The sequence below is a fragment of the Rousettus aegyptiacus genome, unplaced genomic scaffold (assembly GCF_014176215.1).
Source record: "Rousettus aegyptiacus isolate mRouAeg1 unplaced genomic scaffold, mRouAeg1.p scaffold_m13_p_13, whole genome shotgun sequence".
Lineage (NCBI taxonomy): Eukaryota > Metazoa > Chordata > Mammalia > Chiroptera > Pteropodidae > Rousettus > Rousettus aegyptiacus.
The window spans coordinates 39,553,442-39,579,279 of NW_023416288.1; the positions used below are offsets into that span (position 1 = coordinate 39,553,442).

The 25,838-nt window shown below is 43.5% G+C and overlaps 1 protein-coding gene across 4 annotated transcripts in view; it reads left to right on the top strand.

Moving 5' to 3' along the window:
• BMPER (BMP binding endothelial regulator) overlaps positions 1–25,838 on the top strand; it is a 202,734-nt gene that overhangs the window by 47,452 nt on the left and 129,444 nt on the right. For all 4 annotated transcript variants that reach the window (XM_016160041.2, XM_016160059.2, XM_016160051.2 and 1 more), the window contains exons 5-6: positions 290–380; positions 4,125–4,207. In XM_016160041.2, coding sequence (XP_016015527.1) covers positions 290–380; positions 4,125–4,207 — 174 coding nt within the window. The remainder of the gene's footprint in view (positions 1–289; positions 381–4,124; positions 4,208–25,838) is intronic.

The window sequence follows — 25,838 nt, forward strand, 5'->3', positions numbered from 1 at the left end:
GTAAGTAAGTAAGTAAGTAAGTAAGTAAATAAGGGCCAAAGAGAAAGACCAAAGGCAGGGTAAAGAATGGATAACAAGATTTGCATTCTGTATTCAAAAGTGTCGCGGGGGTGAGCTGGGGAGACGTGAACTCATTTGCACCACGTACCTCTGGACTTGACACTGACCCCCTTGCTTTGCGCATTTTGTGTTCGGACTTTTCTCCTGTTACCTTGGTTATTTTCCAAAAGTGAATAACTCCTCAGTGGGAATTCGGGGCTGACTTTGCTTGTGGTGTTCTGTTTTTCAGGAAGGGGTCATCACGGAGTCTGAGGTGCGATGTGTCGTTCATTGTAAAAACCCTTCCAGGCACCTGGGAACGTGCTGCCCCACCTGTCCAGGTAACATTCTCAGGAAGGGGAGCAGCACAGTACAGTTGAAACCTCTCAAATCTCTCAAGACTGCATGATTTTCCCCTTTCCTGACCGGGATTTTTCTCACTTTACATCTGTGAGCCTAATGGGTTTAGAGAACAAACCTCTTTGCATAGAAATACCCGATGGGACTCTGGCGAGCCCAGGATGAATGCACCATGCTGTAGGTCTTGGCAGCAGAATGCTCCAGGCTCAGGGGGCCTGCTTTCCTCTCCACAGGGCCACAGGTATCGCTTATTTTGGAAGGGAGGGCTGTGGCTTTCCTTTGCTACCAGAATCGTCTTTTTACTGCTTCACGTTGCAGTCCCTTGGCCAGAGCTTGCCTTGGTGATGAGGTGACCAGATGTTTTCTGAAAATGGAGGGCTATGTCTGTAAGTGAATTTAGCCTAGGGTTCTGCTGGTCTCAATTTCCAGTGTGGTGAAGAAACCCACTGTCTTTCAAGAGGGCCCACTGCCCGGATGACAGTCAAGGGCCCTTCCTTCCCAGTGGCTCGAGTGTCTCCTCTTACTTTTCCAGACGGTATGTTCAGGCCTCCTGCATCTTTTCTTGCCTGGAGATGTTGAGGTGAGAGATTTTTTTCCTGATCCTTTAAGCCCCTGGTGCATACTCTTAGACAGATGTTCTGCACATTTTGGGTTTTTCTCTGAGTGCTTTGGAGGTGATGCTCACAACTACTCTTTGCTTTTGAGGTTAATCTCCAAAGGGCCCTCTGTTCTGTGGACCTCTGGCACATGGCTGAGGCATCATGCAAAGATGAGCCCCTCCCCCCTCGCAGGCACCTGCCACTCCCCTCCACATCCTGAAACATGCTTAGACCTGAGTCCCTCCTCTGGGCTAGACTTTTCTCATCTTTGAATGACAAAGTGGGTCAACTCTCCACTATTCCCAACCTTCCCGAGATCCCTGGACAGTCTTTATTGAGCCAAACTTCCTTTTCACAGTGAGATTTCTATGAAGTATTATTACATGAACTTACATGAAGGCCCCAAACTGGTTGAAAGTAAAATAATTTGTTCCATAACCCATTTATTTTATATACACTGAATAGGATTTGCTTGAGTACTTTATTTTTGTGAATGCATTAAATATGCTTCATATCATGTAGCCATACTCTTAAATGCCTAAAAGATCTATCTATCTGAAGTTAGATCAGTAATCCTCTAGACTGTACACTAAAACCACCAGGAAGCTTTAAAAAATAAATCTTGATGCCTAGGCTGTACACAGACCAGTTCCATCAGAATTTCTGAGAGTGGGACTTCAGCCTCTCAGATAATTTCTGTGAGTAGCCAAGCTTGAGATTGATAACAGAGCACAGTTTTTATAATATATAGATTTAAAAATGATCATAGCTCTTAAATATGAATTTAGTCGTGTTGAGTAGACTGTTGCTTTATTGATAGAGAATCAACTTTGTGTATATATCATTCCTCCTCAGTCAGGACAGTCATTTTTTCAGGCTGCCTTTGAAAGTGTGGGTGTACAAACAGCTAAAGTGACCATATTTGAGCAACTGCGTCTTCCACTTTGCTTTCTGGTTGAGTTCCCAGGAAGGAAAGGCCGAACTCCGTGATTGCACACACTACAGTGTTAAGTGCTCACGACCATCCAGTGAGGGAGGAAGTACTGTCCGTAGTTCACGAGGAAGGAATTAGACCTGTGAGAATAAGTACCTGCCTGAGACCTGTGAAGGAGGAAAGGCCAAAGGTGTGGCTGGGGGGTGATTTCTTCTCTTTCTTGGCCGCCATATTGTTCTACTTCCCACCACTCCCTACACCATGAGAGCTGTTCCGCTTGGTTCCACATGCCCTGGGAGGCAAATCTTTAACAGTTAGCCACTGCTACACAAGGCCCCTGACACCTGGGCAGGCGCTGTGCCCTTGGTTATGGGCTCAAAGAATCAACTTTGCCCTCTCTTCCTAATTTCAAAGGCCAACCTTTGGGATGCAAATCAGAATGCTTTATCTTTTGTCTTAGAGGGAGGCCTGAGCCACGTTTATATAGGGCCGGTCTAGGGAAGGCTTGGGGCATTCTCCTTGGTAATTCAGAAGGACAGACATCTGTCATCGATCATGGAATGCTATTCCACATAATGACAAACGGGTACAGTCTGTGGTCAGCTTCTTCCCGAGACAGATTTCAGGCGTTCTCAGTGGTCGGCTCCTTCCTTTCAGTTGACTCTTTGCTCACGGATGGTGAGTTGGGATAGGAACCGTTTGCACAGGATTTTTGTTTAACATTCCTTGTTTGAGTTGTCAGATGTAGTTTGCCGTCCGGCAATCCGCGTGACAGAACCAGTGGTGCAAGCATATGTGAAAGAATCGAAGACCCTTTGTTGGCAGAGCCCTTTGCAAAGCGATGACCGGGCACCTGCCATTGTGTTAACAACACTGAGATAGGACCACGGGGAGGGACCCAAGCTGAGCAGGTCTTCTCGCATCTATGGGAAGGAGGTGGTTGGTTGCACGGGTATGGGCATCGAAGGGGCTTTAAAACCAGTTTCACTCTGCTATTTAACTTCGGACTCGGTAGCATTTGACTGTTCAGTGGAACAAAGGGCTCCGTATACAGCTCTAAAACAAACAGGTCCGGCAGCCAGATGCGGTGGTTATGGGTAATCTTGGTTTCTCTTTGTCAGGAACCAGCTGCTTCGTGAGCTTGGTGGGTTCTGTCGATGACTTCAGTTGGCAGGCCCTGAACGCTTGCTCCCAGGGGCGTGAGTCAGTCATTTGCAACAGCCCCCTGTGCTGAACTTTGGCCGTTGGTAGTATTGCTTCCAGCATTGTCTACTGTGTGGAAAGTGACCTCAGCTGTTCTGGCAAAGCACCTCGTGAGGACAGGCTCGAGGAGAGAGGCTTTGCTATTAGCTGACAGTCTGTGTGACATGCAATTAGTGGCCAGCCTGTACTTCAGGTCATGCGTGAAATCTGTTAAGAATACAACGGTGTCCCGAGCATCTTTTGGAATAGGAGACACCTCCTGGGCGTTTGGTGCTATTTCTAGCCAGACGTGGTGGAAGCCTTAGCCCCTTTAACGACACATAGGGTGGGACTTCAAACCAGCATGGCAGCCCCTGGACTGCCTCTGCCTCTTCTTGCTTTGGTGCCTGACCCTCTGCACAGTGTGGCCAGAGGGTCAGAGCTGAGTTCGAATCCCGCCTCTGCCACCTGCCAGCTGGGTCTTCCTCATCGATGGGGACGGTGACAGGAGTCCTTACCTTGTAGGGTGACTGTGCAGGTGGCATGAGACCGGGAGTACAGAGGGCCCGGTACAGGCGGGGCAGTTCCCGGGTGTTCCCCGGGTGGCAGCTTTTTGTGTCATTTGTTCTCCAGCTCATCATCGACATCTCTCACTGGGCCTTCTTTGGTGGCCTTCTCGAGCCCTCTGGGCTTCGGGTCCCCCAGCTGTGGTCCAGATGGCCACATGAGCTCCTCGGACGCTGCAGGGTTCAGCCTCGTGCGCTGCTGCCCCCCGGGCTGGCCCGGCTTCCGACTTCTTCTGTGCCTTCCAGCATCTTGGGCTTCTGGGCCCATGTCAGTCTTCTGTACTTTTTTTTCCTTTTCTTCTAACCATGGAGCAGTGTCATCCTTAAAGAGGCCACAGTGCTAGGTGGAGGTGGAGGTGGAGATGGATGGGCGGTGGATAGATGAACAGTGTCACGCTGAACGAAGACCAGTGCCCTAATCGTCAACTCCGCTTTGCCTTCCAGGCTGTGTGTTTGAGGGCGTGCAGTACCGAGAAGGCGAGGACTTCCGGCCGGAAGGGAACAAGTGCATCAAGTGCTCCTGCGTCGTAAGTTCTGCCTGGGCTATTCCGCAGGCTTTCCTTCTGGTTCCTTGCAGGCGAGACTCATGAGAGCGGCCCTGACTCTCTTTACGGTCTCTCTTCCTCTGCCTCCGGATGGGGAACCAGGGGGAGAGTTCATCTCTCTACGACAGGCTCCTCCCCCTGGGAACTGGGGACGTTCTGGGCTGGGGTGTTCTTTGTGGCGGGGGGTGTCCCGTGCACTGCAGGATGTTTAGCAGTGTCCCCGGCTGCCACCCATTAAATTCCAGTAGCACTCACCACCTCGGTTGTGATGACCTGTGATGACCAAAAATGTCTGCAGACAATGTCACGTGCCCTCTCAACGACAAGTTGACTCCCGATTGAGAACCGCTGCTCGAAAGGGGGCAAGAGGGCTGATTCTTCTCCACTTGCCTTCTGCTTTAGGAAGACAGGGGTTGTCTGCTCTTCCGGGCAGAGAAGCTTCTCGCCGAAGCAGCTGTTGAGTTCCTCAGTGCCGTGAAATGGGAAGCAGAGGGGGACGGTGTGGCTGGCCTCGGTGTGTCCTGCAGGGTGGGAGAGGCTGCTTGGAGGGTGCTCCGTTACCCTGGGAGGAATGGGCACCGGAAGTGGCCCCCAAACTGTGGATTCAGAGCAGAGTAGGGATTAGTGAGACAAAGACTTGCTATTCCAAGCACTGTTGACTTGTAATCTACATACTGAGGATATCTTTCAAGTGTTTAAGCACAGAAAAAGAAACTCGGCTCAGGTTACAATCTTAAGGGGGTCTTTTTTGTTTATGTATTTTAACTTTGGAGTAAGATCGTTGGTGGCGATGGTGGTGACGGTGATGATGGCGAATCTAGTCTTAACGACCACTCCACGTTTTTTACAGCAGGAAGTTAGCACAACCATATATTTGTAAAGCTTTTAATCTTTGGTAATAAATACATCCAGTATGCATCTCAGAATCCAAAAAACTAGGGAACTCTAGCACCCCAATTTTATAAGAGTAAAATCATATGCGGACCATCATAAATCATAGCATTTGTCATTTCTCTACATGCTGTTCCTAAACTCTTTCCCCTTCCTACATACATGTTCATACAACCTGGAGAGTCCAGATTAAAGTAAACATGATATATTGACATATATAGATATAAAATATGTAATATGAGGTACATAATATGCATTATACCATAATATATAAAAACACAAAAGTAGCTACTAATGGAGATGGAGTAATTTACTGATGGAGATATAAGTTTACATATTCAGATTCAATTTCCATGTTCTTCCTCTTTTGCAAATTATGGCTAAAGAGCTTCATGTTATTTTCTTATGTACATAATTTCTATTTGCCATTAAGTACTGCTCATTTCTCAATTGCATTTCTTCCATATCGGTAACTATATAATTTCCTGATATATATATATGAATCTCCTTCTTTTGAGAGGGTTGAGGGAAAATAAGGCATCTCTGAGTGGGAAATTTAAAATCCACACCTGAGCGAGTCGCCTTTCTCATGCAGGTGTGCCAAGGCTGGGCCTGCGAGCCTCCTGGGGAGGGGATTTGGGAGATGGCAAAGAGGACGGAAGGGCGTACAGCTTCCCGATGGCAAGTCACGCCGCGTTTTCCGATGTCCTGATATTGAGTTTAGAGATCGGGAATGACAGATGCCAGTCCTTCGGAATTACCCAGGTGTGGGTTTGGAGATCGTGCGTGCGGGGGTCACACACTCAAAGGCACTCGAGGCACTCAGAGTCCCTGCATTTCTAGATACAATGCGTGGGAGTTCTGCTCTCATCCGTGGCTGAAGAAACAAATCTCCAAAGGCGTTTTCACTTGCCCAAGCTTTCCTGCTTGGCACGCTCTCTCCAGGCCTATATCTTGTATCGGTTTCTAGGTCCCTACGTAGACTTTTTGACATTCTTATGTCCCTAATCCTTTGTCCTTCCTAGTGGTGACCGTGCAGATGTCTGTTTTAGGAGGGGACATTTCAAACGTACCGCCTGGCCCTGGCACCGTGAAGCCCAGAATCGACAGAGCCGCCCGGCAGCGGGCCTAGAAGGAGGAGCCAGGGGCTGATTTGCCGAGGGAGGGGGCGAAGCGGGACTAGGGCTTCGGACAGGACCTGTGTGACACCGAGTGCCGCTGCGGAGGTTGCAGGGAGGGGCCTCGGCTGCAGGTTCCCCTGTTAAACAAGGAGCCTGCGTGTAGTGATCCGTTGTGCTTTGGCGAAGAGGAAAACTACAGTGCTGTGTATGGAGAGATGCAAACAGATTTACGCCTTTCAGCGAGCACGTGGTGTTTGTGTGCGTATGTATTTGTGTGTGCGCATGTCTACAGCTGCGAGTGACTATATCCACACACATTTACACGAACCCATATAAACATGTCTATAAATATAAATACAAACACATACACTTATGCATCTAAATTCGGATTCCCCCAGAAACAGACCCTGAGACAAATATTTGCATGTCTGTAGCTTATGGGGGGTGGAGGAGACTCTGGCAGAAAATGTGCAGACGAGGCGAGGAGGGGAGGCAGCCAGTCAAATGTCACCAGACGAGTGTCACTGTGTGCGTGACCAGAGCTCACTCCTGCTGGGTAAAGCCTGGAAGCCAGTGTTTGATTCTTGCCTCAGAATTTCCCACCCGAAGGGAGAGAGAGCCGGGATACATTTCCACCAACTCCTCTCTGCTCCGGGAGGTGTCGATTGGGTACCATCTCAAGCCTGCCACTCAGGTGGCAAAGTGGCCTCTAGCAGCACGAGGAAGAAACAGAGGTGCTGGCAGTTGGAAGTCTGGCATGTGCGCTCAGTGGTAAGGGCGAGAAGGTGGGGTGGAGGCAGCAACAGAGTTGACTACAGCGTGTAAGTGTATGTATGTGCACGTGCATGTGCACGCAAACGCACAGACATTCATAAGTGTATGTCTCTGAATTAGTACGCATACGTGTACACACACACGCACGCGCACGTTCATGCACACACCTGTGCAACACCGACCACCAGCTCATTGCCATCCCATTACTCTTTCTCAGACCTCCAGTCCGTTGCTCGCGCTGCCTCCGGTCTGGAATACCTTTTTCTCCTTCTCTCATCTTGCCGTCTTGTGATATAAGACGCTAAAAACCAGCCATGTCTTCTCTTCCAGCTGTGACAGCTCTCCCCTTTAAAGCCGGCCAGCCCCTCCTCGCCAGGGGGAATCGCTGTTGTGAGACGCCCCGCGTCCTCAGGTTGCTCTCGGCCCCGGAGCACTCCCTGCGGGGTCGCGCACGTGCTCAGCACCCCTAGCGACACTATCGGCTCTGGCGGATGACGAGCCACCTTGCCGAGGTGTCCCCCGCTCTCTGCCAGGTGGCTTGTATTTTGTGTCCAACCCCCTCAGTGACACTCTCCAAATTTGCGTCTGTCTGCGTTTTTGTGATGTGGCGACAGAGGCAGACAACCAGAAAAATTCTTTATCTCATCGAGATGGATTCCTTAGGTAATGAAACGAATGTTTTACACATGATTTTGCATCCTTGATTTAGGTCGGGACAGTATCTATGGCATTCCAGACAGCTGAGAACATGCTAACGTTTGAAGCTATCTGGAGAGGGTTTCACAATTTCGCCCTGACCCATTCCAGAAGCAGAGCGGCTAACATTTTTAGGTGTGAATATCATCATGACTCATGTACAGACATGCTCTACTATTACTTGTGAAACTACATCATCCCCGCTTAGTCCTTATGCTGATAAGAGAGCCCAGAGAACTACTTCTCCACGGTCCTGATGCTAACCTGTGGGACACAAACTTGAATTCCGTTAGCTGTTCCATAGAGTGGTCTGGTCATGTTAGCGTGTGTTCGGTGTGTGACTACATCCCACATTCCTTCTAAAATGAAAAGAAGGGGACTCTTCCCTAAGGCAGAAGGAAAGAATGGTTTATAAAGTACACTGAGCACTGGTTAAAGCACACATCTGCTTCTCTTTTGTTTAAGCTTGAGTTTTTATTACCTGCCTAACTGAGCAGCGAACAGTTCTGTGTGCTTTTGTTCAATCAAATTCTCAGAGTCTAGGATGGTGGTGGTTGGCACAGGCATTTCTATAAAACTCGTTGTCTTTAGCTGTGTGAGACTATAGACCAAGGTGCCAGTGAGAGGTGTCTGCGTTCTCTTCTACCAAACTATTTTAAGAAGCCTATGGGCTCGGCGTTCTTGGAAATTGCTTATGGAAGGGAGGAAGGCCCACAGTGCTGTCAGACACTCTTAAAAGAGTGGCAAGTCCTCAGCCTGTAAAAGCAGCCAAATTAACCGGCCAAGATCAATTACTTTTGCTGACAAAGGCGTATTAAGTTCAGAGGATTTTTGCTAATAAACATGGGTTGTTAACGGATGAAGGAGCTCTACTTTATTGGCTCTTAGAAGCCTTGAAGTCCATAAACACCTTTGCTCTCACTTACGCTGTAGATATTGCAAAGTGCTGTCTCCCAGGGAAAATGAACTTCTAAGAAGGTTATTTTGAGAGAACAAAGAAGATGGAGCTCTTCGTGGCTTCCAGTCCCCTTAGCCCCATGTTCAGCATAGCCTGGCGAGGTCTGACCATTCCCTCGCCCCCGGCCAAGGATCTTGGCCGTCAGCTTGGTCGTCAGCTCTCCCTCCTTCTCTCTGCTCTGGCCTCTGGGCTCAGATCCTCTCTATACAAAGTGTGGGCTAGACCAGTGGCGTTGGCCTCATCAGAGAACTTGCTAGAAATGCAGAAGCCTGAGCCCTACCTCAGACCTACTGAATCAAAATCTGTAGTTTAACAAGATCTTCGGAGGATTCGTTTGCCAAGTAAAGTTGGGGCCCTGGTCTAGTACCCCATGGCTTTACCAGGCTGCATTTTTTCTTCTTTCCTTTCTTCCTCTGTTGTCCTCCATATCTCGTTAAAACCCACTCATCCCACCCCCAGAAACCCAAACCTTCCTCCTTTGGGGAGGCTCGTTCTGACTCCCAGACCAGATCAGGTCCTGTTGCTAAATAAACCCTTTAGAGCAACCCATCCTTGACTTCCCAAATATTTGAGATGATTTGTAATATTTTTGTTTGTGATAATTTTATTTGACTTCATTTGGGTAAGATGGTGACTTTGTAACTTCAGTGCTCAGGTACGTGACGGACATTCAGAGTAACTGCTGAATTTATGAACAAATGAATGCCGACTTTGATTTTCCTTCCTTTCCCCACTGCTGCTCTCTCCCCTTTGCAACCTAATCTCCCTCTGCACATTTAGCGTTTAAATTCAGCGGGGAATAGAGAGATGCACACCACAGTCGATGAGCTCAGAGAAGAAGAAGGATTTATGATCAGCTGCTATAGCGCTTGTTATGAATTGCTTTGTATGGAATGTGGATGACTTCCCTGGGGAGGTCTTGTTCGAAAAGTGTTCTGCGAGACTCAAAGATTGCCACTACTCGTGGCAGCAGGAAGTAGTGTCAGGAAGCTCTCACCAGTGATTAGGGCACCATTCTCCACCTTCGGAACTGACCTCGTCCTAAAGTAAGGGGAGACGTGCCCGACCTCTCCCTGTTTCGGTGTGCCTGGCTTCAGACTGCTTCTCTGTAAGAGGAAGCAGTGGGGCATCTCATTTCCGTGGTCACATGACGCCACGGCGATCCAAGTTACATCTCCCCAGCCACACCACCGCTCTTCTGACGAGACGACTTGGGACCTCCATGCCTGAACCCTCTCACATGGCCTCTGCCTTACTTGTAATATGTGCAATTTGGCACCTTTTCGTTTGAGGCTGTCACTATCTCTTCCCTGTCCATGGGGAGAAATTTGGCTACATCTAGACAATAAATTGGAGAATTGAGCAATTATTAAGTGGATTAGATCAATGTGGGCAGTTCATCTAAGCAGTGTGGGCCAAAAACCCTTAGAGAAGTTTTCAAAACTAGTCTGAAATATTAGTATTATTGCTGCAGTGTTCCATGTTGCATTGCGGATGTACCGTCACCCTGAGGACAAAAAGGTCTCAGTTTGGAACAGTCAAATGAATGAATGAATGGATGAATGAATGAACAAATAATAAATAAGGCTTTTCCTTAAGGGCCGGATAGCACTTGGCCACTAAGAGGGGCCTCCGACTTGCTTCCGAAAGTGCCTGTGCCCTGGGTGTTTTCTGTTAGATGGATCTGTGCCCTTGTGATCCATCCACGAAGGCTTCCCCTGGAAGGTCCGTTGCAATGCCGTCCTCTTTAGACCGAGTCCGTAAATGTGCCGTTGTTGTTTTGGCGGTGTTGGATTCTTGCTTCTTGAAAACACCACCCTGATGACCTGTTGGTGAGACAAAGCTGAGTCTACTGCTTACTGCGGTCATAGATCGTTCCCTTGACAGAGACTTACGATAGTGTTTCAGAAGGCAAAGGCCAGAGGTGGGGTATGAATGAGGTTTGAGGGTGGGGTCTGGTGTACGGTGGGTTTTTCTAGGGAAGGACTGGATTTGAATTAGGCGAGGGTCACGGTGCACTGTAGGTGGAAACACCGAGGTGAGGGCTTTGAGGCGTGTTTTCAAGATGACATGAGCCGTGTCGTCTGTGTTACTGGTTGAGTTCTATCTGCAAGTTCCTGGAATCAATAGGGGACATATCTATTGTCGTTGTTAAGTAGACTGGAAAAGACTTGTATATTTAAATTCTCTTTCATTCCTGCCTCATGTGTTTTCAGGGCAAATCCAGAATTTTAATGCCCATATATGTCTTTATTTTTGTGGTTTCTACACTTCCTTTTGCTTATTTCTTTATATAATTTATAGCTGAAGCATCCCATAGAGTTATTTTTCTACACAGGGAATCACCCATCTTAAAAATACGCCCAATAAAGGAAAACAGTTGGAAAGGAAACTTCTCGTATGGCATGATCATTTATAGAAAAACACGGTTTGAAAATAAATCAGCAGATGATTTATTAAGAGGCATTATTAATAATCGTAGCTACTTTTACTTAGTGTATACTCTGTGCCAGATACATATAGGGCTCAAACATTGATTTTCAGAATTATCTTGCATCCTAGGAGCCATTAGCCCCATTTTTGGGATGAAGACGCTTAATAGCGTGCCTCAGATCAAGGACTCATAGTAGTCGAAACCCTAACTGCCCTCTTAAAAAGCCACCTGTCATTTCTTTCCCATCCTCTCTCCCTCCCATCTCCAACTAGTATAATTTTGGGATATTTTGTGTGATTGTTTATAGACTTTTGAAAGTGAGAAATGCCCTTTGAATCTGTGGAGCGAACAGCAATCAGACATTTCGAGGGAGGTATCATGGTGATGTGAGCATCCACAAAGAACCCTAATTTTGGTGCAAGAAATATTAACACAATAAAAATGTGAATTACATTTCCTCTCTGTGAAGTTCACAAGTCTAAGCAAGTTTAAACTCATACCAGATTTCAGCCTTGGGCGTTCAGCCTAAGTATCTGTCACCGTGATGCAGAGTGTGGACGAAGAACACAAATCTGTTACCCTCACATCGGCTGTGTTTTATAGTGGATCTCCTCGCCAAGAAATTATGAATACACAAAGAAAATGTGATGGTTGCTGGGACGGAGCCATTCTCACTGCCTCTGCTTCCAAAGATGGATAGAAATGCACGTTTATCTGATGGGGCCCATGTATTCCTTGTAAAAGTCGCAGGAGAGGTTGAAGCAGTTTTGGATAGCCCTCCTCGGAGGTCGTGTGCAGGAGTCGGGTCACCCAGACGCGAGTTTTTTTTTTAATGGTTCTGTGAATGTAAATTTATCCTCCATAGAATGAAGGGGGCAATTGCGTAGCTGCTTTTGAGCAGTTGCTTTCTCCCATTCATCTAATATGGAGATACATTTACAAATTTGAGTCTTTGGGAATAGATCATGACAATTGGTAGAAAAATGAGCTCAACTGATTAAATCCTATCCCATTGTATCCTTGCAAAGATCATTCCTTGTATTTTTTTTTTCTCCTTCCTTTATTCTCTTTAAGGTCAGTCACATGATGAGCCTCTTTGTCTCCTAAAAATCCCAAGAAAGATGCCGATTTTACTAAATGCTGGAGAATTTCCAACTATTTGTTCATTCTTCCTTCCATCTTTCCATCCATGACTTCTCTCTACAAACAGCCAGTCATTTATGAATTTAACAAGGATTGAATGACTTCTGTGTGTTAGGTACTGTATTAGGCACTGAACTCTCAACAGTGAAGGGCTTTTCACTTTTTCTCTCTGGACAAATCAAACCATCCTGCAACCTTTTATTATTATTATTATTATTTTTTGCATGCCAAGTTTGAGATGTTATGTGATAATATGTGCTGACTATAAGATATATGATAATTATAAAAAGTCCACATAGGTTGAAAAATAGAAATACTCATAAAACTCAAAAGTTAACCACAGTTAATGTGGTTTGATATCTTTCTTTCCAACCATTTTTCTTCATGTTTATTTATGGTTGTATGACTAGACAGGATCACATTCTATAAGTAGTTTCGCATCCCGGTTATTTCCATTTAGTATTACATTGTGAATGTAACTCCATTTCATGAAGAGGTCATTGAAAAATAATTTTTGATAGCTATATAATATCCCATCAGTATACTATCATTTACTGAATCATTTTGCTGATATTAAAAATTAATAGTTTTCAGTTTTCACTATTATGAATGTATAACAAACAATATTAATCTTTCCTTGTTTCTCTAATTATTTACTTATGTTAAACTCACAGAACTATCATTAGTGAGTCAAGGATACAAACTTTTTAAGGGAGGCGCACGCGCGCGCACCCGTGTGTGTGTGTGTGTGTGTGTGTGTGTGCGCGTGTGTGTGTGTTGCTAAAATAGGACATCTTCGTATCGGAGATGTCCTAATTTCCACTTTAATCAGCAATATGTATGTGTACATCTTCTTCCACCAAAACTATTTTTCCATTTGAGAATCTCGTTTTCACTGGCATTTGGCTTCTGAAACTGATCATTTTTCATATGTTTTATCAGTCCATTGTGTTTCTTCTGTAAATTGTGTTTTTATTTCTCATTTTTCTATTGAGTGGCTAAAGTTCCATCAACGTTGATGAATGCACAAAGAGTATCAATCTTCTGCTAGCGATGTTAAGGTGTGTTTTTAAAATCTCTGAAAAAAGTGCCGTGTGTGCTCTTTAACCTCAGCACATATATTGCCTGTTGGATGAGGGCAGAGTTTGCTGAAATCCCGTCTCTCCTTCCAAACTTTTCTTCTCAAATCTTGCTCCAAATACATTAGCAGAGAGAAAAGTGAGTCAACGTTGTCAGCTCCCAAGTTTAATTAGTCCAAAGCTTTTCTTTATTTACGCTCCTCTCTTTCCATCCCTGACTCCTTCATTTTGGGAGCGTGACCTCTGCGCCTGCTCCCCTACTAACCTGACGTGTTTCTCTGAGTTTCTGCAGTGCCTTTTCCCTTACCCATGGCTCTGCAGCCTCCCACTTCCGCCCGTCTCCACCCCCACCCCCTGCCCCCCCTTCTCTCTCTCCCCCGGGTCAGAGTGAGGGGTGTCCGCGCTGCTTTCCACGTTCCACCAGGACTCTCGTTCCCATCCCGTCTGCGTTTTAGAGTTTGAATTTCTTATGGACAGGCATCACGTCCCTCACAGCTCTGAGCGGATGTCTGCACATAGGAAACAGAAGAAAATTGAATTGATTAAATGTCTGGTCTTTCACTTCCTAAGTATTTATGGTCTTGAAAATAAGCCATATAAATCTAGAACTTTCTCTCTTCCTACTTGGGGCTTTGTTTCGATCTTAAAGACGATCAGCTAAATGTTCAGTTTTTTTCTTTCAGTGAGCATAGTGACGTGAAGGGTGTATGACAAATCTGTAGAGGAAGACAATCCTATACAAAGTATTTTTAAAAAAAGCTGTCGAAGGGACTTCAGAGTATCTGTGAAGAGGACGGGGTGGGGGTTGGGATGAGCTCTGCCCTCTACCAGTCTCGTGAGATGACAAATGTAAGAACGTATCTTCCTGTGATGTGGGAGGAAGAGAAAGCAGACAGGCATTAATAAAAGTAAAAAGAAATATCCTGTTTTGTCAGCAAAACAGAATGAAATATTAGTGTTATGGTACTTTAGAATATTCCCAGAATTTTCGGTCTTTTTCTCCGTTATTATCTCGGGAATTTAATGGTGCCGTCCCCCCACCCTTCATGCCTTCGCCTTTCCCTCCTGCCTGTTTCCGTAAAGAATCATAATTCCTTTTCATTGCTGTCTTGGTTTTTCCTTGAATAACCATCCCAGAGTTCTGTACACAGTAAATATTCAGGAAATATCTTTTGAATGAACTGATTACACATTTCGGCACCTTTTCAATGTCATTCAAATGTTCAGTGTGCCAGGTGGCAGTGCTTTTGCGGTCCCCTGAATGGCTTCAATTACCACCATCCTCTTTGAGCGGAATTTTAAATGGTACCACTTGTTCGGGCTAAGCAGGAGTGCGTTTGGAGCCCAGCTAGCCATCCACGGTCTGCCCAAAGACTGGGGCGGGGGAGGAACCAACCACAAGCACAGGAGATGATTCTCCCTGTCCACATCCATCGTCTTCTAATGCCCATCTCTGAGCCTATGCTGCCATCGCAGTGAACCATCCCCTCTGAACCCTCCAAAGTTCTTTAGCTGTGGGTCGGAAGAGCAAGCTGAAATATTGAGCGGGCTTTGCTGTTCAGAATAGGGACAGGCTTCCAGGATCTGGGTGACCTTCTGCGTAAGGAGCACCAAGCAAGGGACAAACAACCTGGAGTTACGCCCGGTGTCAAACGTGTCTATCACGTGAATCTACACACCGCTTTTGTGCTCCAGTATCTCCTGTCCTTTACGGTGCATGTAACAACTCAGGCAACGTGATCACGACGGACAATATTATGTTCCAAACGTCCTATGCAAGGACTTTTTTAAACCTCCGAATATTGCTGGAGTTAAGTAAAAGAAAAAAAAACTGTCATATTCATAATGAATAAAAAGACATTCTTGTTAGGGGAAACGGTACTCGTTTCATTTTTGGTCTTATAAATTCGTAATGTTGTCAAACATCAATAAAGCAGTGACTCATTACAAAGGAGCATCCTCTGGTCATATTTTAAGAACTAAAATTCAATAGTAGGAAAGTTCCTTTTAATTTCGACATGAGTATGAAAAATTACTCTCACCACTTCATCAACACTGATACATATCTGGAATTTTTTCGTCCTTTTATTTGACAAAGCAGGCTTTTAACATACTTTCATGTCGTGGTTGTAGGGTGATGTCGACTCTAGGCTTCTCTTTCGGGCCAGTCCGAGTTTATGAATGTGACGGGTAGATGACAGGATTGATTCTTCCTGACATTGGTGGGAAACGTGTTTCTTTTCAGCTTTAAGTTCAAGCAAAGGAGAGGGAGGGGACTCTTGAGAATTTTTGGTTTTGTTATTAGGTTTTCAGCATCCACAGTATTCGTAAACAATGGACACAGCTGTCTTTAATAACTAAACCATAACCGAAGGAACGGAGCGCACTCCAGGAGAGCATTGGGGCTGTAAGAAGAGCTTTTGCAATGCGAAAATTTTCACATTTTGAAGCAAGATTTCATTGATAACCAAACTGGGTATTTACTTGAAACTTATATCATTAGGTAAAATCATTTGGCCAAACACTAGGAAAAGTGCAATGAAGTTTTCAGTATTTTTTTTTTTTTCGAGTTTTGCTTTTGCTGCTGTATTGTTCTGAACAGATTTAGGCAGGAGGATGTGTTCTGTGTCCTTAGCCGGCGTCGTTGTGGGCAAAAGGTCACTGGCCAGAGAGTGAGGAGACCCAGGTTCCTAGTTATATGGCAAGTTAGGTGATTCAGAACGTTCCTATTAACCTCTCTGAGACTCAGTTTCCTCATAAGTAAAACAAGGCCTCCTAGAGCCTTTCCAGCTCCATAATTCTGTAATTCCTCAACTCTGAAAAGGCCTTTACTTTCCCAGGAAGCAGATTACTTGACAGACTCTAAATACCAGTTAATAGAAATTATTTTGCTAATCTGATAATAGGTCATCACTACATTTTTAAATTTACTTTTTTTTTAAGTTAATTTTTTATTTTATGCACAGTAAAATTCACTCTTTTTGGCATACATATCTAGGAGTTTTGATAAATGCACAGTCATGTACGTTTTAAAATAGCTGATACTGTTATAAATTATATTCAAAGATGCAAAACATCTTTGCCTAGTATCGTAGTTCTGCCACAACTTATCACATTAAAAATATAAAGAAGAGAAGCTATTTTTGACTCTTTAACGATAAAGCTTCTCTGAAATATTAAGATATGCCTGTACCTCCAATATGTCTAGCATGAGGAGCAGGAGACTCTCATCCACTTCGGATTGCGTGAAATTCTTTGCTCATGAAATGGATTTGTGGGTTTTGCCAGCAGAACAGTGATTAGAGGTAGAGGGAGCTTCCCCATAAGTCAAGGAGCAGTGACAAGCCAGGGAGAGGACTCCAGTGGTGAAATTCTGTCAAGGACTCAGCGGCACTTACTATACGATTGTAGAGCCATAGCTCAGACGGGGAGGCGTTTCGGTGGCTTGACTGAAGGCATGCCTCCGCCTTAGTAGGAAACCAGGCAGTGTGAGATCGATGGTTTTCTAGAAGAGTTCCGAGGCCCTCTAAGCAGCGAGTCCCCCGGCCTCTTCTGCACCTCTTGTTCCTTGAGGTCCGTTCAGGTGTTGCTCCTTTCTGCGTGTTAACCCTCGTTCTTCCCCTGTTCCAGATGTTGTCCAGATGTTGGTACAGCGAGGCCTGAGTTTTCCACGGGGCGAGGTAGCCATGACCAGAGTATTAATAGAGTCAGGGGCCAACACGTGAGTCGGTATTGCACACCCAGGGTCTGGCAGGTGGGCCCTGGTGGGAGGGCCTGGTCTTTTAAGTCAGGAGGCACAGATTTAATCTGACGCTCCTTGAGCAAACGGATATACCTCTGCGCTTCACTTCCTTCCCTCATAAAATAGAGGAACTATTTCTTGGCAAAATATACCCAGGAAGCTTATGTTTTCTTCCTCTGTCTATGATATACACCCCATAGCAAACAGGACCTATAGAACTATTTCATGCGCGAAGAGTTTTATGCAAAATGAAAAGGATGAGGATCCCTTGCTTCTTGCCATAGATATGAAATAGAAGATTTCAGAGGAAAGAGGCTTTGGAGCTAAAAACACTCCCACACTCATTTTTTTTTCCTTTTTTTTTTTTTTTTTTTTTTTAATAAAAGAAGTCCCAGGTGGTTATGATGATTTCGTGGGGTGATGCACACAGATGCCCTACCTGGTAACCTGCACTTAGGCCGAATACTTTTTAGTTCTATACCTTTCTATGGTAACCTGTTTGAATTCGGGGCATTTATTTTTATATCAAACCTAAATGTTTAAAACCAGCGTTTCCTGGGTTGGTTTTCCGGGGAGGAGCCTGCCGCATCGCTTCTTGGTGTCTGGTTATTGCCCTTCGTACAGGAGGCTGCGGGAGGAAGCTGCCTCTTCGCCTTCAGGTGCCAGCGCCTTTGTTTTTGCTCCTGGGAGACAGTGTGTTGCAGCCTGAGTCCTCCTTTCTCTTCCCTTAAGGAGCTGCTACACTTTATCTGGAGCTTCTCTGTGGTGGGCAGGTCCATTTTACTCCCACTTTACCCGTGCTCTGTCCGATGGGCGTATAATGTGAGCCACACATGCAATTTTCAATTTTCTAGTAGCCATATTCAAAGAAGTTAGAAACAGGTGAAACAAATTTTAATAATTTTATAGTCAACCCATTTTATTCAGAATACTACCATTTCAGCATAAAGCATTGTAAATATGTAAATATTAACCATTTTACATTCTTTTTTCTTTTTCTACACTTGGTGGGTATTTAACTTCTGGTGCGTATGTCACAGGTACAGCCCTAATACCATTTTAGACAGTATTGGTCTTTCCTAACCAATACTGTCTAAAACGGTGACTTTGCTACTTTGCTGCTACCTGACGCTCCTTATCAAATCTACCTTATTAATTTCCCCCATAGCTTTGTATCGCCATCTTGTTTTATCCTCTATCTTTCTCCCCTACCCCGCCCCCCCACCTGGTCGAATATAAGCTCCATTCGAGCAGGAAGACAGTTTTGTTCATTGTTGTGCTCCCACCACCTGAAATGGCACTTTGCACATAGTAGGCACTCAAAAACATGCTGAATGGATGAATGAATGAACAATGCCAAGCATTTGATAGTTTCAAGAATGCAGAATTCCAGTCATACCCTTTACCCACGGTTGACTAACGTTAGTGAAAGCCCCGTGTGAGGTAAGTGAGGTTACCTTGCTTCATTTAGAAAACAGTCAAATCGTCTAGCATGGGCTTCGCTCTGTCCCAGAAGGCCACTGACGGACTCGGTAGTTGTCCAGGTCAGCTGCACCCCAGTGGGAGTCTGGTCAGTGCCCTCGAACACAGCACTGCTTGCTTTTAAACGGTGACCTGTTGGTATGTCAGAGCAGATTCAAATTCATGAGTTCTTGAATGCGTTTCCTTTTTTGGAAGTATTCTTAGGAATCCTCAAAATGTAGAGACTCTCCACGTGAATTTGAAGGGAAGCAGGTTGGATTACCTCCTCTGTCTTTACGACCCTACAAACCCTTCAGACAGACCCCTCCCGTTCGGTGGTGGCACAGTCCCTGAGAACGCCGTGTACATGTGCACAGGGTCGAGGCCGAAGGGCGAGAGGGGCTGTCGTTGGCTGGATCCATGTGGGGAGCATCGCTGGCCACGGGCTCATGCAATCAAACGGTGCAATGTGATCCTCCAGTGGCTGGGGACCTGGCACACCACGAGTCTGGCTCAGCGGCTGCCCGGCTCTTCGGAGAAAAGGCCAGTCTAATTTCGAAGCCAAACAACTTTCATTTGTCATGTTTATTTCTCCAAGACGACAAAGTTTCGAAGGCCTCAGCAGAAGGGAAGTCTCCTGTGTCGCAGGGGCTCTCTCAGGGCTTCGCGACTTTGTAGTATGAGGTCAGCAAGGAGCTCTCGCCATCTCTTTCCTCCTGGCCCACCTGCTCAGTTCCTGAATATGAAACTGGCAACGACCATGAGTATATTTCACACTCAGCCTTTTTTTCTAGCGGTAGAGCAGCCTCCTACCATTCTCTCATACGTTCCCAAAGAGGAAATCCAACCTTCGTCAACAGCTTAAGAGTCAAAACTCGAAATGGAAGTTTCTAGGTGATGAGTCCCATTTTGACGTCACTTTACCTGCCTGGAACACAGTGGGTTTCATGTGCTAAGATGCAAAGGTCTGTGGCTAAAGTTCAGTGAGATCGTTTTGGATTCAAATCACAACCCAAATTTTAAAAAGATATGTCTTCGCCCAATAAAAAAAGAATCAAATATAGGAAGGTTTGTTCTTGAACCTTGTTTTTATTATGTGATACTTTTTATACTTTCAAATTTTAATAATGTGAAAAAGGCTTTACTGTACTTACTGGTATATACTCTTAGAGGACTTACAAAAGAGACAGTTCGGCAGGAACTTCTGATTCACTCGGAGAAAGGATGTTTTGCTTTAAATAATTTCCCCCTTTTTCTTAAAGAACCTTTCCTTCTGGGACCCTCTGTTCAGACCTTATCATCTAGATGAGAAGACACATATCCTGTCTGTTGGCTGCTCAGTTTCTGACCGTCCCATAATTCTCACTGAAAGAGGCCAAGTGCTTTTCAAAGGCTGATGTTGAGCTAGGGCCTGGGGTGATAAAAAGACACGATGGGGAGAGGGAACCCACTTTATTCTCCAGGCTCTCTTCTTTTTGACATTTCCTCTATTTCCTTCTTCTCGATACCTCTTTGTTTTCTCCCACCTCCTCAGAACTTCAAAGATAACCTTGGTTGGAAGTAAGTTGGAGGCCTTCATAAACCTTCCAGTGAAGTGTTTTATATCCAGAGCTTCACGGTGGAGGTCTGCAAGAATTACGTGTTTGTCTGTCACAAAGTGGTCAATAACTGTCCATTTTTCTGATCTACTAAATGGCCCATCTGTTATCCTTTTATGTAACAATCGGATGAATCTCATAATATTCACATGTTGAGCACCCACCCTGAAGAAGAGAAGGTAGAAAGGGGCTAGGGACAGCTTAATCAAGTTATATTAAAATAGCAGCTCATGGCTCAGACATCTTGTCTTAAGTGCCCTTGTGGCTCTGGCACATGCTAGTGCGAGAGATGAAAGGTAGCCTTCCTTCCCTCCCTCCCTCCCTCCCTCCCTCTCTCCCCCCCTCCTCACCTCCCTCCCTCCTTCCTTCCTCCTTCCCTCCTCCCTCCCTCCCTCCCTTCCTTCCTTCTTTCCTTCCTTCCTTCCTTCCTTCCTTCCTTCCTTCCTTCCTTCCTTCCTTCCTTCCTTTCTTTCTTCCCTCCTTCCTTTCTTCTTCCTTTCTTCTGTCCTTCCGCCCTCCCTTCCTTCCTTCTTCCTTCCTTCCCTCCCTCCTTCTTCTTTCCTTCCTTCCTTCTTCCTTCCTTCATAGAATGAGTTGGGAAGTGTTCCCTCCTATTTTATTTTTTGGAAAACAGTGTGAAGGATTTGTGTGAACTCTTCTTTAAACATTTGGTAGGATTCAACAGTGAGGCCATCTGTTCCTGGGCTTTTCTTCATGGGAAATTTTTAGATTACTAATTCAATTTCTTACTTGTTATAGGTCTATTTTGATTTTTTATTTCTCCTTTAGTCAGATTCGGTAATTTGCATGTGTCTAGGAATTTTCATTTTATGCAGATCATCATGTTCATAGTATTCTGTTACAATCCTTTTCTTTTCTGTAAGGTCAGTAGCAATGCCTCCATTTTCATTCTCGATTTTAGTAATTTGAATCTTCTCCCATTTTCTCCTCTTCGGTCTGCTAATGGTTTGTCAATTTTGTTGAGCTTTTTAAAGAACCTACTTTTGGTTTCATTGAATTCTTCCATTTTCTGTTCTCTATTTCATTTATTTCCATTTTAGTACTTATTACTTCCTTTTAAAAATAATTGCTTTCTATTTAATTGCTCTTTTTTTCCTAATTTCTTAAGCTGGAGGGAGGGTTAGGTTATTAATTTGAGATTTTTCATTTTTCTATATAGTTGTTTACAGGTATAAATTTTTCTCTAAACACTGCTTTAGTTGCGTCTCATAAATTCTGGTTGTTGTGTTTTTATTTTCATTGACCTCAAAGCATTTTCTAAATTTTTCTTCTTGTTTCTTCTTTGACTTACTGGTTTTAGGAGTGTATTGTTTAATTTCCATATGCTTTTTGGAAGCATGGATTTTTAGAAGTCCTTACTGTAACCATTTTGGAATTTGTAAGCTCTCTGGAATCATTTTATGTTACTTTTTCATTTCATTTTACCAATTTATTTTATTTAAGCACTAGGAACACCCTTGAGGTTAAATTTTTCCTTGTGTCCTTAAGTTTTTCCCTAAGATATTAACTTTTTAGAAATATGATTGCTGGGACAAAAGGTATTAATATTCTTACTAGTCTTTTGTTATACATTGCCGATTTTCATTAGTATATATAAAGGTGTGCTTTCCTATATATTTAGCAGCTCTGCATATTATATACTATTTTTCTTTTACCAAGTGAGAAAACAGAGTTCTAATTCCATCTTTTAAAAAAATTTAGACAAGCTGCTATAACAGCTAGGATAATGGCCAAAAATATGATATAAACAAAAATAATGGTTTTTTTCTAACGTAATCATGGTGTATTCTACTCTATTTAAAAATACATACACCATACTGATTTCACTTGAAAAGCTTTAGCAAATGTAGGTTAAATATGACAAATTTTTAAATTCTGAGAGAGATTTTGGTTTATGTCCTCTTAATTAAGAAATAGGTTTCACAGTGTGGAAGTGAATCCCTAAAACTATCATGTGTTTTTTGGCTGGGTTTCTGTGGAAAGGAGAGGCCTCACTAAATTCTGTTACTTGCCAAGGAAAAGAGGAGGAATGATGATAAAACCAGAGAGCAGAGCATACGCAAACAGCCGGAGCTAAATCTGATGAGCACTTCAGAAATCAAAACCGCTAACCTGGGATGTTCTCCTTGGGCGAAGCTACTGCTGCTGGGAACATGAAACACTTTTGAGGAAAGGTCACCATCATGATGCTTAAGTAGCAACAGGGTAGATTTGAAAGATTGACACCACGCAGTCCCCGGGAGTCCCTGGGAGACGCGTTGCTAATGTTGGCGTGTTGCTTGGATACGCGATGTTTCGGTTCTCAGACACGTGTCCTTGACGATCGGTCTCTTCTTTGGGATGCGGAGGGAGAGAAGAGCGTGAGCTTGCTGACCAGCTTGCCTTCTAGTGCAAACTATCCCAGATAATAGAGCAGCCGGTCCCCGTTTTGTGTGAGCGTGCTTTGTTCTGACAGAATGAGGGAGGCTCGAGGAGCACATCAGGCTCACCCCGCCTGTTTCCGAGAAGACAGGCCCTTCTCTGCCAAGGCACCTTCCCGGTACAGTTTTCTGAGAAGCTTTTCCTGGGTTAGGTTGGAATTCAATGACTGGTACTTAAACCTGGCTCTTCCATACGTAATTCGCTATATTCATTAAAATAAATAAAGATAAAGTCATAGAACTAGAACCTTGGCACTGGAAAGGAAGTTGAGATGATGGCATGATCCTGGGCAAGTTGCTAAGTCATAGATGAATTTTCTTATTTCTGAAACAAGGGACTAGTCAATGATTCTCAACCGTCTGCTCTTAAGGGGGTTGCGATCTTTATGCATATAGTATGAACGTTTTATTTCTTTTGAATACATTTCACATGCTCGTGTACATTCCTAAGATACAAGGTGATACATGGTGAAAATGAAGTCTCTTACCCACCCCTGTTACTGAACAGTTTAGTTTTATTTCCACTTACTTATGCTTGTTATCCTTACAAATGATAGTGTTTATATATTCTGTTCTATGTTGCTTTTTAACTTAATGATATATCTCACATATTGTTTCAAATCAATGTATTTAAGAGCTGCCTCATTTTAATGATTGCATATTATTTCATTTATAAATATAGAATAATATACTTATGGGTATACGTAATTTATTTATGAATGCAAGTGTATTTTTTTCCAATATTTTGCTTTAATAAACAATGATGTAATTAATATGTATTTATATTTATTTCATTTCACACATGTGAGAATATTTTTTTAGGACAAATTCCTAGAACTAGAGTGGTTGGATCAAAGAGTACATACATTTTCATGCTTTTGCCAAACTACTCTCTGTAAGAGTTGTAGTGAGTTTTAGCTACACTAATAGTGTGTAGGAGTGGCTCTTGGTCCTTACCTTGCCAATACAGTATTTTTATTGTTTTATTATGTCAGCATGATTGATGAAAAATATTATCCATTTGAGTCTTAATTTTATTTCTCTTACTATAAGCGCAAACAAATACCTTTTTATGTACTGCAATTCATCAAATTTAAGAAATCATTGATTATAAGATTCATTAGATTTCAGAAGTGTTAAAATATAACAAATTTAGAATTGACGAAATATGGTACTTGAGCCACATATACTTCCATTTTTGTGAACTGCCTTTTGTTTATTTCTCTACTGGTTTGTTAGTCTTTTGTATTGATTTCCAAGAGCTTTTATAAATTAAAGAAACTGACCATATGTCTGTGATATGTATTATATTTCCCAGTTTTTCTTTGTTGATTCTATAGTATTTTTTTCATGCAGAATATTTTTATTTTTAGGTAGTTTAAATTCTCCCAGCTGTTCTTTATCAGTGTCTGGATTTGGTATAACTATGAGGATGGCCTTTCCAGTCTGAGATTTAAAAAAGTAATTTTTCCCAGGTTTTTTTTTTAAGATACATATTTTAAATGTATTTATTTAAATTAGTTTCAAGTGCACAGCCCATTGGTTAGACATCTATATAGTTTATAAACCAATCTCCCCAATTGTTCCCTCCCTCCCTGGCCCTCCACCTAGCCAGATTTTTAAAATTATTATTCTTATTGTTTTTATCTTAATATTATGTAATTTATCATTTTGTAATTTTCCACAATGTTGTTTTTATTGTATCAGTTTTTTAGTCTGTTTAGTTCTAAATAACATCCAGTTGAAATGTTTATTAGAGTCATGCTTGAGCTTTCCATATAAATCGACGTATCATCTGACAATAATAATTTTACTTCCTCTGTAAAACGTGTATAGGTTTTAATTCTCCTCTTGTACAATTGCTGACTGACACTTTGAGCACGATGTGGCATGACACCGGTGATGGTGGATGTCTTTGTCTTGTTTCTAACTTGAATGGCAATGTCCCAGCGTTTTTTATTGCCCACGGGGCTGTTTTTGGGGCCGACATAGCATCATGTTAAGGAAATACCATCCAGCTCTATTTTATTAATAGTAAAATTAATGTGTTAAAGCAGAATTCTTGAACATGCTTATTACCGAATGCTCTAAAATTAGCCTTTTTTTTTTTCTGAACTCTTCATGACTGAAAAAGGAGATGAAGTAGATTTTTAAAAACCACCCATGCAGATGCTCCATTGGTGAAAGGGAGGATTTGCATCAAGGAAAGACTGTCCATGTGTTTTAGTAAGGGCCACCTTAGCCACTGCATGCAAGACAAGGGTTTTGACCTTATTTCCCACCTCCAAATGTCAGTGGCAGACTTGGTTACCTAGTCATACCATTACTATCTATGTAATAACAATTAGTGCTTAATACAATGAAATCTAAAAAATAAATGCAAAAATGTAAGTGTCTTGTGGCCGAAAAGTATACGCTCTACACAGAGTTTAGAAATGTGGAAGATCAGTCGTTTTCTTTGGCTGCCCTGTAGGGAGAGAGCCACCCCAGGAGTAAGGAGAGAGATGGGATGGAAAAAACTCCACTAAACTGAGGGTCGGATTTCTGAGTCTTTTCTTTTGACCTGTTCAGCCAGTTTTAGGTTTTGTTTCCAGAAAATTAAAAACCCCAAAAACATTTTTCTTCAAGAGCATCACTTTGCCTGTATCTCTAGGCTCATACTGTGGTTCTGTGTTGACCAGTTGCTTGTATATGAGAGCAGGAAAATGGCTGACAAGTATTGTTTGTTGGACTAAGGCAATCTTAGAAAGAAGGGGACCTTCCAGGTGATTTTCTGATAAGGTACCACTATGTTTCTGCCTCCGTCCTCCCAGGGTCAGCAGGTGAAACGATTGCTTTCAGCTGCAAATATTTTCCTACATCCACCCTCCCTCACACATCTTAATAATCACAGGCTTCAAGCGTGCTGTGTCTTCTCACCCTCGTGACTCGGAGCGTGTGGTATTTTATGTTCGCGGTCTTTTCCTTCGATTCTCTTTCTGTTGCACCTTTGAAACTTAGCTCAGATGTCATCTCCTGTGAAGACTTACCTGATCCTCCCAATCACCAGCTTCTTCCTTTATATGCATTTTGTACATAGCTCACTGCTAATGTCTATTGTGTTGTTGTGTAATTTTGTTTCTGTGTTTCCTTGAGTATTAGGAACACACACGTGTCAGTGTTAGGAAGAGTATCATCCATTTTTTTTTTTATTGTGAAAATTCAACAGAAAAAAATTTTTGGTCAATTTGGGTAAATATAGTTTGGGGGCTTTAGATGGGATAGTCAAAAGTCTA